The sequence below is a fragment of the Pelecanus crispus genome, chromosome 3 (genome assembly GCF_030463565.1).
Source record: "Pelecanus crispus isolate bPelCri1 chromosome 3, bPelCri1.pri, whole genome shotgun sequence".
Lineage (NCBI taxonomy): Eukaryota > Metazoa > Chordata > Aves > Pelecaniformes > Pelecanidae > Pelecanus > Pelecanus crispus.
Genome location: NC_134645.1, coordinates 109,190,261 through 109,205,370, shown reverse-complemented (window position 1 = coordinate 109,205,370; position 15,110 = coordinate 109,190,261). Strand labels below are relative to the sequence as shown.

The window sequence follows — 15,110 nt, the reverse complement described above, 5'->3', positions numbered from 1 at the left end:
TGGTACGCACCACAGTGGGAATGCCTCAAATCCCCCAGCACTATATGCTGAAGTCGTTGGGCAGCTTCAGGCACTATCCGTGGTCATTGAAACTTTCCAAAAGTTATATAAAACAATGGAATGCAGGAAAAAAAAAAGCCAAAGTTAGTTTTGTCTATACAATAAAGTAAGCATCTTACTCCTCTTAAAAATACACTGTTAATAGAGCAGGAAATAGATGGCTAAATAATAGATGGCTAAAGATGAGGAAATAAGAGTCCTTCCCGTATCATTAGTTAATGCTTGATTGCAGTTATTCGATTAGCTTCCATGATTGTTCATTTCATTAAAACTTGTTCTAAATGGCGCTCTAGTTTTACAAGTCTTCTGTTTCAATGGCATAAGTGGGGAAAAGATAAGGAGATGTAGATGTGGTCTTCCATCTCCTGAAATCTCTTGACAAACATTATCTAATTCTTTTTGATTATAGTATAAGTAAACTTAAGTTTCGGCCTACATTTTTACTCTGCTGAGTCCTGTTAAGGTCAGTGACAAGACATAGCAAAACACAGAAGAAAATTTGTTTTCTGGAGTCAAAAGAGTAAAAAATACTGTCTTCTCTTTCTTTTTCTTTTTCTTTTCCTTTCCTGTCCTGTCCTGTCCTTTCCTTCATGTCTTGTTGCTCTTAGGGCTAAAGTAACAGGTATTTTCCAGAAATTATTTTCCCCCATTCTGCTCTTAAATTTCAGTTTTGGTGAGGTGTGGGCAAGAATAGTTAGTTTCTATGAGAAGCAGAAGAGTTTGTGCTTTTGTGGAAGCCACTGTCGCCAGTGAGGGAGTAGGATTAGATGGCTGTAGCAGGGGTAAGCTGGACTCTGCTGACAGATAGGGGTCTTAAGGGCACTTTTGAAATCTGCAGAGGACAAAAGTAGGGCAAGGGGCCAAATGCCGGCTTCTGTGATGGTGTTTTGGAAGATCTTGAGCAGGACACCTGCGAGCTGGGAATTAAGAGGATTCTAGGGAGCAGTAAGGATTAGGATCTGGGTTGGTCAGGAATGAAGGAGAGCTGTACTTGGGGGTTTTGGTAAATGCGAATTCTGGGGCTGGAGGAAGGGGTGGCTTTCAAATAGGAGCGGCAGGGCATATGAGGTTTGGATACAGAGGTCTGAGTCTGCAGAGTAGAGGAACGCAAGAAAAGGGAGGCTGTGATGCAAGACTTCTAGTAACTTCTAAGCAGGAACTCTTTTCTGGACTGCTGCCTCTTCCCTTATTCTTTATCTATGTTTTGCTGTTGGAATATGAAACCTAACCTCTTTCCCATTCACTCTATATCGGGGTGACATACTGTCCCAAATATGCTATCAGATATACTGTCCCACATAAGCACACCATACTGTAGTTCACTTTATGTGGTTATAATACAGTATTTTGTCCTCCCTGAATACACTCATGCAATCTGCTGAGCCCTGAAAGCACTGTTGCAAATTTAGCTATCTTCACTGGGAATCCTAAAGCTTTGCTTTTAGACTAGAGGTTCTTAAGATCTGCAAGGCCAATTACATGGGACTGCCTTATTCCTAAAAGTTTCGCTAGGCTTTGAGCCTTGCTTGCAGCTAAGATACTTCTCATTAAATTTAAGACCTCTTCCTAGATGCCCAGGACTTGCCCTAGTCAATGGAAAGGGGAAAGCAACCCCTGAGGGCAAAAAAGCTTTTAAAAGGGAATCCATTCCTAAGATATTGTTTGTTTGGAAAAGCAAATGGGAAGAGGACTGGCATACCAATTTTCTTTTTTTCTGTTAGTCTCATCTTTTTCCTCCTTTTCCATAGTACAAAACTGTAGAGTCACCTCTTTGATGTTAACATGCGTATTTGTGTGTGGTCCTGGAGATGAACTGTCAAACCACCTCGTGCTAATGGGGATACACATGAACGTTTGCACTGATTATCCTCTTGACTCAGTGTTAACTTGGATTTATAGTTAGAATGCTTGTCTTGCTCTTCTTCAGTGATCAGCCAAGATATAAGAACATCTACTACAGAGCATAAAAAAAAAAAATTATTTTCTTTTATCAAAGTGATAGAGCTGGTTTGGATATTAAGGTCAAGAATTTTGTTCCTAGGCTTGTAGATGGGGTGGATGTCATAAAAAAGCCAGCATTTACCTATGCAACATGTGGTGTGTACTTTGTAGCTTTGTTGACAAGCATGAAAGTTCCTTGAGCAACAGATAATGACATGATTTGAGAGCAACTTCCTGATGTAACTCTTGGGTCTATGGCGTTTTGGTTCTGGGTCATGTGCATAGGAAGATCATAATTTTTACCATGCATTGAGACATTTATCCTAGAAGATAACTTTCAGTGCATAACCTAGAAATGAAAACTAATCTTTCTTTTTAGCAGGAAAATTTCAAAGTATTAATCAAATGGATGTGAAATTGCTTTTACAGCCTAATAAATGTAATATTCCTTTTATTTTGCTACAGTCCTATGAATCAATTGCTTTCCTCTGATAAATGAAAAATTATTTAACTATCAGGTGATGTCCAAACTCATCTATCAAAACTCAGCTGGTTAGCAGCACCATGGAATACTAGGCTTCTTTCCCTAATAAATTATTACTGTAGAAATTGTTGATTTTATTTAGTGATAGCAATATCCCACAAGGATAATGAAATATTAGTTTGTTCAGTATTACTTAATGAAGGAGACAGTTATTAGGAACCAGTTTAAATTAATTAATTTTTAAGTAGTTTATAAAACAATTGATAATTTAGAATTTAATTCTGTTGCCTCTATCTTTTCTTAATGTGGCCCGTTTTTTAATGAAGAAACCTCAAATGTCTCTTTCACAAACTACTTCTGAACTCAGAATCCCAGACTTTAGCACCTGATGACAAGCAGGAGGTCCAGAGGGGACTCATCTAACTGTCTTGAAAAATACTAAATTAACAACACCAGGCAGATTTAGTAAAGCATATGCAAAGAATCAGAATGACACAAACCAGGTGACAGTTATCAGCCTGCTTCCTATAGAGGAAAGGAGGTTTAGTTACATCCAGCAACTAAATATAGATAAGGAGGCTCTACACCACTTCACCTAATCTATTATATTTGTCTTCACACCTATGGGAACAAAAAAATGCTGCTACAGTTCTTGTTTTCATCATCTAAAACCAAATTAGACCCACTATCAGACAGCTATCTTAATCTGCAAATCATTTTGACTGTAATGATTTAATTAACCTCTGGTCACATGCCTGCATCAATCTCATACATTTTTAGTTTGGTTTTAGCAGTTATAACACAGTTGCTACATTGTTTACCTCTGTCTTGAGGTTACAGAGGTATTCCATAGAAGATACTGAATAAAGACAGGAAGAAAAAAATGTTTGTCCTCCATGGAAATTTCTTAAGAATTAAAAAAAAATGCCTGCCTTGCACCAAGATGAAAATGAAACCTGTCCTTTTTTGAAGAAGAAGAAAGCAGCCCGTCGTAGAGAAGCGGATAGCCAAGCCGTTGGCAGATGCACTGAGAAAGCAAGGCTACGTCTATGTTCATAGAATCATAGAATAGAATCATAGAATCGTTTAGGTTGGAAAAGACCTTTAAGATCATCCAGTCCAACCATTAACCTACACTACCAAGTCTACTCTAAGCCAATCAAGGGTAGACTAGACTAAACTATGTCCCGAAGTGCCACATCTACCCGTTTTTTGAACACTTCCAGGGATGGGGACTCCACCCCATGTTGACCCTGAGATGGCCAAGCCAGGGAGAGCATATGGAAGTGCTTGAGAACCGATCTCCCAAGTATAAGGTTGGGGAAGGGGGGTCTATAAATCCCATCTGCTCTTGCAGCTGGTGATGTGAGAGACCCTGGGTCCTCTCACATGTCTGACATCAAAGGACATGGCCACAACGGAGATGGAACTCAACACTGTTTTCTACTATAGTCAGAGCTGTGATGAAGGGTCTGAGATTCCTCCCTGAATGCTCCTCAGGGATTCCAGCCCAAACTTAGGTTGCATCCACTTAGTGAGGAAGGCTGAGTCCTTCCTCAAGCACCAGCCTATGGTCACGCTCAATGTTTGATAAGTACGGTCTAAGAAAGAAGGTCCTGGTTTGTGCCTCATTTTGCACCAGGAGTTGAACCTGTGGCTTTCTCATTCACGGAGTGGTCTGGTCCTTCCAGAGAGGAAGCTTCCCCTTTCACAGGGAAATTCCCAGACAGCCCAGGCACATGTCACAGCCATGGCTGCACTGAGTAACTCTGCCAGCTCAGCATCAAATAGCTGTATTGCCAATATTGACAGACACTGAACTGGAACAGATCTATTGCTCCTAGAAACTGTGGTTTTGTTAAAGCTACCTTTAAGGAATAAATAGAAAAAATGCCTATTTACCACATGAAAAACAACATTTTCTGAATGATTAATTAATTTGTGCTCTGCTGTTTAGGGCCAAGTGTCACATAGCTCCTAAAATCTGATTTTCAGAGGTTCTGAGAACTCTGGTAAAACTTGTTCACAACTTTCAGGTTCTTTTTAAATTTTGTATTCAAAGCAAAGTTCTTCTCTTAGACTTCTTTTATGTTCCTGAAATGGTAGATAAACAATATATTTGACATAAAACAGGAAGACTAACGTACCCTTGTAGTGAAAGCGTACTGAAAGGGCCCCGGTGTGGTGTTAGGGTCCCAGTCCTCCAAAATGGGAGATGTGTTGTAAGAAAAGCATTTCTAGAGCTTCACACAGTTGCTCCGAGTACCTTATTAATCTATTTTTTTTAGCTGAACATGGGATATTTTGATCTTTTGTAAAAATATATCAATCCTTTGAAGATAAAAGGTCTCTTGATGCCTAACACCTTGATGAAAAACAGATGGCAAGTAACAGATTTTATCTATGAAGACACATTTTTAGTTACTTTGTTTATGCATTAGCTCTGGTTCTTGTTCCTGTTGACCTAGACATTCTCTTTTAGTAAAGTTCAACATTAATAGCCAGGAGGATTGATGATGTTTAAATACAGCAAAGACTTAAAATTTCGTATCGTCTAGGTAGCAGAACTGCAGACAGATTCTCTGCTTGTGCTAAGGCGTTTGACTACAACAGATCTATGATGCTTTATATAGAGAGAGATTTTGACCTTGGGGAATGGATTTGTGAGTCTCATACAAATTACTGTCTTTAGTGTCCTAATTGATTCCATCTGTAGTTTTACACCCTTTCCTTTTTTCTTCCTCTTTCCTTTGTAGTCAGAGCTACCTTCAAACTGCAAGTGACGTGCCTGGGGGTCACAACCTGGATCCCTCTGCAAACTACAATTCCCCAAAGTTTCGCTCAAGGAATCAGAGCTATATGAGAGCAGTGAGCACGCTCAGTCAGGCCAGCTGTGTTAGTCAGGTGGGAAATTCTTGTTATAACTTTTCTTAAAGGTTGATCACAGACGCGAGAATTGTTACTAGTGGGTGGTTTTAGGGTTTGGGATTTTTTTATTAATATCAAACTAAGGATGTGAATTGTCAGAGTAATTCAGCTCTAAGGAATGTAATCCTTGTTCAAAATTTCAAGAAAAATACTGAATGCTAGAAGCAAAGGGACGCTATCATGTATAATACTTTCTATTTATTTTTCATTAAAAATATAAATACTGGTATTTTCATTTTCAGTCTGTATTAAATATTTAAATGTTAAGAAGATTCAGACTGAGCATAAGAGGCACACTCCTACAATAGTCATCCTGTGAAAATACCTACTCTGATTTCAGTAAATGTGGGTTGCCAGATTAAGATATAGATTGAAATAATTAAGCTCCCAAGGAGGGGTGATTAATCTCTAAACTTCAATCCCTCACTCTTCTTGGGTGAAAGAATAAGTCCCATCAATTATTCTATGTATGGAGACTTATGAAAAGAGACATTTTTCCACCCTGCGGGTTTTACGTTGGTTAGTTAGTACTAATTCATGTTGAAGTGAGATCTGAATCAGGCCTGAAGTACAAGCAGCCTTATGAAGTATGTGCATGTTCTGTTTAGCAGAGGACTTTACATAAAATTTCCAATGTTTCTAATGCTCATTGGTCCTGATATTTTTTCCCTGTGTTGTTTCGTGACAGGTGGGCTCTGCCCTCTTCTCAGACACGTGTTACTTTATTTTTCTTTGACCATTTAGTGAGGCACCTAAGGGTATAGTAGCTAATTATGCACAATGCTTATGCTAAAAAAAAAATCTTATTAAAGCAATTTTATATTCATTCACATTCAATTTGTATTGCATGGCTATTCAGGCCTGGATTCAACTCATCTAACTTGAGGCTTTTAACTGAGGCAACAACTAAAGCTTCCTCTGTAGTTAATGGAGTGAAAGAGTTTCTTCCAGGACAATGCACATCCCAAGTGGGCTGAGAGCCCTTTGGAAATGCTTGTCAGTCTCCACTGACTGTAGAGAGTTGGGAGGGAATAGTTGCCTGACTAATGCCCTTCAGTCGAATTCCTTAATTTATGTGGGATAAATTCAAGTATAATCTTGTATAGCGCACATCGGAATTAGAAAGTCAGTCATTTTCCACACCTTTCATTATTTTTCATAGCTCCCTCGTGAAACCTGTCCCCATCATTATCATGCGTTGGTTTTCATTACCTGGTTTCGTTATTTTCTATTTTTATTACACTCTGGTTTGAGAAAGTTTCACAAGAATTAGATCCTGCATTCAAAGCAGTGCTGTTGGCTGTCACCTAACAATGCTATAATATAGAACTATTCTAACATCTTCTGCTTCTTTGACCATGTCTGTGCATGGAGATGTTCACTGAGGTGTCCATAATGACTAATTGGTTTCAGCAGTGGTTAAAATTCTTCATTCCAATGTGCATTACCTGGAAGGATGTCCACAATAGATTTCATTTGCAGGTAGATTGCTCAATTGGCCAGATTAACTAAACCTGCTGATATAGTTCCTTACTTTCTTTTTCAGTTTTCACTAACCTATGTAATTTTGTGTCAACCACATACTTCCTACCTCACAGTCCAGCTGTTTCCAGACCAGTGATAAATGCATTTAATAGATACTACACAAAGTAAATGTATTAAAATAACAAGTTCTGAACTTTTTCTGTTTCTTATTCTTTTGCCATGAAACCATCATCTTCTTGTCCCATCTACGTAACAGCAGTTTGTATGATTTGTGCTATTTTTAATGCCTTTTTTTGTGAGATCCTTCCTTTTTCACTCTTGACCAAGGGTAGAGTCAATAAAGATGCTGGGTTCCATGGTTTATATTTTTAATTTAAGTTTTAAAACTTTTATTCTTCTATTGTCAATGACCTTAGTGTGAAAGAAGCGGTTAGGACTTAAAGTGTTTATGGACTACATTACCATAAATTTCCTGATCAGTGGTGTATGCAAAATATTTCTGAGTAAGATTCTTTTTTTTTTTTAATCTTTTCAAGATTGCATTAGTCTACTTAACTTTATTAGAAGCAAATTTTATGAAGGGTAATGTAATTCCTTTCAGAAGAGATTTAGTAGCCAAAATGTCTTACGTGAAATTAAAATATCAGTTATTCGTTATCATCAGAAGTTCTGTATGAAATTTCCATTTACTTAATCAAAATCCTAAAACATTTGAAACATTTGCACTCACTCTGTTTCCATAATGAATAATGTACTAAGAACAGTAATAATGAAAAATGCACTTAGCAGCTGTATAGAAAAAGTAATATCAACTGGATGTGCTGTTTAGTGGCGCTACGAATTTAACGTGGTATTTATAGTGATTCTGATTTCTAGTGCTCTCTTTTTTTAAAAAAAATATTATCAGGAGGACATATTGGGAGGTCATGCATTTGTCTGTCCAGTGTTAACTTCCTGTTTGATTTTGGATAAACGTAATTTTGAATTATTCAGGTACATTTACAGATAGTTAGGGCTGACTGTTAAAAATGATCTAGGTAGAATTTAGGCACTCATCTTCAGAACTGCAATACGCAGTTCCCTACTGAGAGGTTCCCTAAGCCTGGGCAGCCTGCCTAAACCATGTTTATCATGAAAGCTACCTAAAAATGCACAGTTCTGCATCATGCCTATCCTGCAGGGCAGGGTCAGCAGGTAGATGCTGGCTTCTGCCCAAGCCCTGCAGGGAGCTGGAGGGTGGTGCTGAAATCCTCCAAGGGGCCAACCTGGTAGGTGATGCAGGTAGGCACATCTAGGGTGCTCTGACAGGCAGGGTTCCTCGGCATACCTGCTGGGAGAAGTAACAGACTTAAAATAATGCTGCTGAAGAAAAGGCAGCAGTAGTGGCTGCATCTCATTTTTTCACAGTAGTTGAATGGCTAACCCAGTTAACCACGGAATGAGTCTGATTTAGGGCCCTTCTCAGCTAAAGGTGGTCCAAGCATTACTTCTAATCTGACCACTTTCCACTCTATTTCAGACAATGGTTATTCTTTCACATGCTTCACTAGACACAACTCTAGATGCAATATTTCACAAACCTTTCAGAAGCATCCCCTCCTCTGCACTTGCATGTCTTCAAGTATGAAATACTTCCTTGAGCCCCTTTGTAGTGAGAGGAAGATAACAACCTGCCATACAGGCTAAATGTCCGCATGAGTAGTAACTTTGCTGATAATTGAGCAGCCCAGGCAATCCACCCTCACCTTTTGAGGGCTAAATTAGTATAGCTGATTTCTGTTCTCCTATCCTGGCGGAAGGTGGATTTCTATCAGTGCAGACTGATCTTGTTGGTTACCATTAAATCATGTATTTACAATCCTCTGAGTATGACAAAAGATATTATTGTAAAATGTAAAATTAATTGTATGGCATTTGTGATGTACTTACTATATAAATATAAACAGCTGATGTAAGTTAAAAAAATGTGAATGTGATCAGAAGGGGTTACTACATTTTAACTATTTGCTAAAACAGTTCTTCATCAATGTACAGGTGTCCATTTGAGATGTTGAGGCCGTGATGATCACAAAAAGCAAGTCAAAAATCAAATGCATTGTTGTTGTTTATTCAGATGAGTGAAGCAGAGGTTAATGGGCAATTTGAATCGGTGTGTGAATCAGTGTTTAGTGAAGTTGAAGCTCAGGCAATGGATGCCCTTGACCTCCCTGGATGTTTCCGAACAAGAAGCCACAGTTACTTGCGTGCCATTCAGGCAGGCTATTCCCAAGATGATGAATGTATACCTGCGATGGCATCTTCCAACATCACCTCAACTATCAGGTCAACCACAGGTAAGCAAATCTATGATGACCCTTCCACTGTTCTGTATGTAAAAATATGTCGTGTTGTTTTGTAAAAGGATGTTTGACACTGGAAACAATTTCCCTGTGTAATGATAATATCTGATACCAGTGTTCTTAGGGTTGTAATGCTTGTGACTACCGCTTGGAATAAGCTCCTTCTGAGAAGAATCCTGCAAGCACAGTATAATGGACCTGGACTTCAGCATAACCTTAATTTGACCTCCATTTCCCATACATACAGTTATCCAGGTGCAAATATAAAAATGCAAGTGCAAATGGTATAATTTAGATATTGTTAGATATTTAGGTATTTTTATCTATCAAGTAATTGATCTTCTAAATGAGAGCAGTTGCATTATTTAAAATCATTAATTTAGGTCCTTGAAGTACCCAAAGAAAAAGAGAAGCAAGATTTTAAATATTTGGTCTAAACACTTACAGGCAATTAACGTAACAGGGAATTAATTACTTGCTTTTAGAAAAGGTGTAACCAGTTGTATCAATGCACTGAATCATAAACATTATGGCAAGCTTCACACATCTGCTATTAACCATCAGTAACCTTCAGCATTCATTGTTATACCACCCACTTTTAGCATCTTTTAACATTCTTCTGGCAACTTTCTTTTCTCTTTTTAGTTACTTAGCAAAGATTATAGCTTTATTCATTTTAGAATATGAGAGTTTAGTATTGGTAGAAAAAAGATTGCACGTATAGCAGTTAAATAATTAAAATTAAATCTATAACAAATATGTATTCTTTGTTAAGTGATCCAAATTCACTTTTATGTTTCCAAATATGTTAATGCCAGTTCCTACTTATGATATTGTCCTTGCCACATACTATTAAATTGCAGTGCAGGCTACCCATCTACAAAAGGTAAAAATAGAGCTCAAAATGTATCATGCAAAAATACTTTTAAAATTATTTTGCTTGACACATCTGTTGTATAACAGAACAGTGGGAGCTTAGAAAGGAAGTAAGCTGAGATTGAATAACATAAATTTGCATTCCAGAAGTAGCATAAAATGTTATTTTATCCTAAGCATAGTATTTTAATTGCTATATATAACTTTGTGTAAAACCAGTAGTTGTGCCTTACAGTGCCACCTCTAGGGATGTTTCTGTCCTTTGTTTAATAGAGATGCTATCATGATATAAGATGAGATTTTATTGCTACCCCAGAGACTAATTTTCATCTTTGTCATATAGTACTGTGTGATTACTGTGAAGAAACCTTCCACGGCAAAAGACACAACTAAGTACCTATTTTAGTGTCTGACTCCAGGTACTGAACTGGAATACTTTCAGAATTACTTTGGTTAACAAGTTGATTGGTTTTAACCTAAGCTGTCTTGAGTTTATATGCTAGATAAGCCCAAAATTCTCACTGAAAAGAATTTATTTTATTTTCTCTAGAGCAACAAAGCTGAATAATAGAGTATGTTTTGGAAAATAACCAGATTAGACAGTAAATGTATTTGCATCCCAGTGTTTTCATACTTATGAAAAACGTTTTGCATTGATTAGCAGTCTGCTGCCTAAATAACATGGTTTTGAAAACTGTAACCTCCATTTCATACATGACTTCTCCCTCATCTTGGAAATTATTTATTAGATAGATTTTCTTGCCCAAATATGTAATCTTTCTGCTTTATTGTGGTGAGGTGATATTGACATTGTGGAGAAAAAAGATAATGTGAGATGTTTTCCTGAGCCAAAACTGTTTCCAAGCCTAAGGACTCTATACAGTTCTGAGTGAGGTTCTGTATTCAAATTATGATCTTGGTACCACTGAGCAAGTTTGTCTTCAGCTTATATGTAAGATGAATATTCAAATTAGAAATATTTATCTGATTTACAAGCATAGTAAGGATTATATGATTCACTATTAATTGAAAATTTCAGTTGCCAAATAAGTTCTTGTTTTTAAAACCCTAGGGGTAACTCTTCCGTATTTGTCTTCGGCCCTTGTCACTTTGGAGGGAGATGCTTCATTTCCCATCATTGCTATAATGAAAAAAAAAAAAAAACCCACCTTACTTCTCCAGCCCTCTGTGAAAACTGTAAAAGAAGCACTTGTCTGAAATGTGAAAATGGTGTTGGCAAATATTTGACATGTTACATGGGCTTCATTCAAATAAATGTCAAAAAGGTCAAAGTTTCACATCAGCCTTCAGTTCCAATTCAGTCTTGTGAATTCTTAGGAAAATTACATTACATTAATTCCTTTTTTGCTTCTGATGTAACAAATTCTTCTTGGCAAAGAAACTAAAGCAATTTCTTAGAAAATTAGCAGGCATTGCAATTTAATTATTACTTGAAATTGTAGTGATATAGGTCATGACTGCCTCTTATCGATGTTGTAAAGCAATTAAATCATAACACACAGGCTTAGTTAAAAATTAATTCATGTAACTAAAAATGTAAATCTGAAATAAAAAAATGTACTATTTGATCTATGAATTCAATTACAAAAGTATGGAATATATATTTACAGCATGCAGTTTCCTAAAATGTTCCTAGATGTATTAACAGCTTTCAGAAGGTAGGAAGGTTGCAGCTATGTGGGACATTATTAATGGACTCTGTTAACAGGGTTTTCTAATAGGTGGAAAAAGAACTACCAGTAACTAGCTCGTCTTAAATGTATGCAACTTTACAGAGAAGGCCAGATGGTTCACTGGTAATATCTATGGTACTAATGAGCACATAACTTTTGCACAGACCCATGTAGTTTAATTATTTGTGGAATCAGGCTTCTTCACCTCTGATGGAGACTCTAAAGAGACAAGACATACGGCACTACCTGTTGCCTCAGGTGTAAATGAACGAGACGTATGGCAATGCAGAGGAGGCGGCCGGCATTGCTGGCACCGCTGTAAGCTAGGCGTGGACTCTGTGTCACCCCTGCTAAGACTCCTATTTCATTGTGGTTAGGGCATTTCTAGCCATCCTGTTTCACTTTGTAAAGAGATAATGAAGCCAGTAAAAAAATACTTCATGTTTAAAAACCCTGACTGACAGCGTATGCTTTCTGTCTCTGAACTGTATCCAGTTGCAGCTGTCAGATGCGCAGCTGAGAAAATACAGCTCCAGCTGCTGCTGCCTCCCACCTTGTCCCTCCATCACAGACAACATGTAATTTCCTGAATGGGAAGTCGCAGAGTGCAGTAGTCACCCTAACTACTACTGCCTTACATCTTTGCTACTCTTGCAAGCAACGCTTCACTTTTCTGGTAGAGTGCATAAGATCTGGGTCACTTTTCCAGGTAGTACCAGCTCGGTTCCCTATCGTCTAAGTATATCTGCACATATATATGCTACGCTGTCAGCATGCCAGAGCAATACGTTATCCTACCTGAAATACCTGGGCTGTCTTACTGAAAAGTAATTCAGATACCCTGGTACAACACTGGATTGTACTATGAAAACATAACCAATGAGGAGGTCTGGAAGATCTTAACCAGTCTCCAGTTGTTTCTCCTTTGTCTGAGAAGGTCAACTTATTTTTGTTACATGTCCTATATGCAGAGAGATTCCTGTATGTGACTTACTCCATATGTTATAGAATATTTCATGATGTTTCCTCACAGTTTTTCCTGCTGACGTTATTTGATTTCATGATGAATGCAGAAATACTGAGTTGCAATGATACTGGAGATAGCAGTTAGGATGGCCTATTGTGAAGGAGGAAAATGTGTTAAAATTCCTCCTCTGAGAGGGAGTAATTTGGTATTCGCACCTTTAGCCATCCAGGTTATCCTGAATACCAGGTTATCGTGTGTTCAGATGTGGGGGATACACTCAGTTTCTCCTGATGGCTTTATTATACATTGTATAAAACACTTTCAACTTTATTGAGAGAGACACTGCTGCTCTAGCCCACTGCTCAGGACACTCGTCTATCAGGTGGGGTATCTGCTCAGTGAATATTGCTTTTGTATGCAAACTGAAACATCTAAAACAGAAAAGAATAAATAGTCCTGTAAAGAGGAACTGAACCACTCCAATCAGAGGTATGAAATCCTCCTCCAGCAACAAGCACTGACTGAGTGGCCTCAGTTAAGTTCTTCAGGTTTTAGGCTGATGAATAAAAGGGAGCATCATTTTCAGTTTCTTAAAACTACTTCACATTTTCCTCTAACGCAAGTTATTTGGCTATAACTGTATTTTTTGATGAATAGATTAATGACAAAAACAATCCACCTAGCTACGGACTTCAGCAAAATGCAGTTTGGGCCACGGGACGTAAAGGCATCCTGGATTTCTGCCCTATGTTAAGTGTCAGTCCAAGACTACTTCTTCTGCTTCAGGGATTTCCAGATGATCCCGAGAGAAACTTAGCATGCAGCACTGCTGATTTCAGGAGATATAGTGACTAGCCTTCAGTGGCCAGTACACTGCATTACAATGACTTCATTTCTCTAGAAAATGTAGCATAATGCAAACCTGTCAGATCAGTTGTATATGCACCTCCTTTTATCGAATTCGTAGTAGGTAGCTCTACTAAACTCACGCTTACTAAAGAGTAAGTCAGAGTAGGGAACTGTCTTTTGTCCATTTTACTTTTCTCAGCCAGTAGGACTCTGCTTGGCAGTGAGTAAACTTCAGAGAATTCCACGTTTACTGAACTATTGAGCACTAATTCCAAAACCAATTAATTCAAACAAGGTCACATTGCATGAGGGAGTTTTCAATTACAGCTCATACAATTACTCAGAATGCCTGAGGAATTGCAGGTTTCCTTTCTCCTGACTTAAAGCTATTTTCAGGTTTCCATTTTTGAAATAAGGGGCTACGTAGGGTGAATTTTTAGAGCAGATGTGTGATATTCAGCCATAAAACTCTCATTGCCAGTAAATAGATTGCGTGTTCATGTACTTACGAACAGAAAGGTGTAAGAATATGATACTTCACCAAGACATTGTACTGTTCCGTAGCACAGCTACCCCTGCAGACCCAAAAAGGACTGATTCTCTGGTCTCTGTTCAGATACTAATGACAGTAGTTTGGGGTTTGTTTTTTTTTTTTTTTTCCAAAGATACGAGGATACCAAGGGCAGGCAAAAGTTGAAGTCATGGTGCTACTGCATATGGAGCTAGTGGAGTTCAGTGAAGGGTCATTAAGAAGATGAAGGGTCACTAAGAAGACAAAGGGTCTCGAGCATCTCTCCCATGAGGAAAGGATAAGAGAGCTGGGACTGTTCAGCCTGGAGAATAGAAGGCACAGAGGGGATTTTATAAAAGTACATAAGTATAAAAATTGGAAAAACACACTACTCAGTTCCTAAAAGAAAAATGTCTTATGATCAATAAATGTGTGATTTTATTTTATTTTCTCAAGACTGAGATACTTCATACAGGTGGCTGCTTGGATCTTCTTAATCCAACGCACTATGGCTAGGAATACCAAGCCAAATGGGGGAAAACATATGCATGAAGTAACATGTCCACAATTTCTGTTCTCTCTATAGAAATAAATGCTGTCTTAGAGGCTTTTACTGGTACCCATTGCTAAGTAACAGCTAGCAGTGGTATCCACAACAGGTATGTTTAAAACCACAAAACCTTAAGTCCAAATAAGATACAGAAGGCTGTTTTCTCAATTATAATTTCCTATTGACTTTGTTTAATTACTGTTGGGGCTCCATGGAATTATCTGGCACTCTAATTCTCTGCAGGAAACATACCATATATCTGTGGGAGCACTTGGGGATCTTGAGTTAATACTTTGATGCTATGCCAACTTGTGTGCCTATACTGTGGCAGTAAATCTTATACTAACAAACGATGAGCGCAGTTCTACACTTGGATACGCACACATCATTTTCATTGCTCTGGGTATATCTGGGGGGAATAATTAG

General features: G+C 38.0%; 1 protein-coding gene across 1 annotated transcript in view; it reads left to right on the top strand.

The window, feature by feature from the left end:
• Window positions 1-15,110, top strand: part of DLGAP2 (DLG associated protein 2) — a 325,523-nt gene that overhangs the window by 266,640 nt on the left and 43,773 nt on the right. The window contains 2 exon segments of the mRNA XM_075706970.1: window positions 5,242-5,389; window positions 9,012-9,231. Of these exon segments, the coding sequence (XP_075563085.1) occupies window positions 5,242-5,389; window positions 9,012-9,231 (368 nt within the window).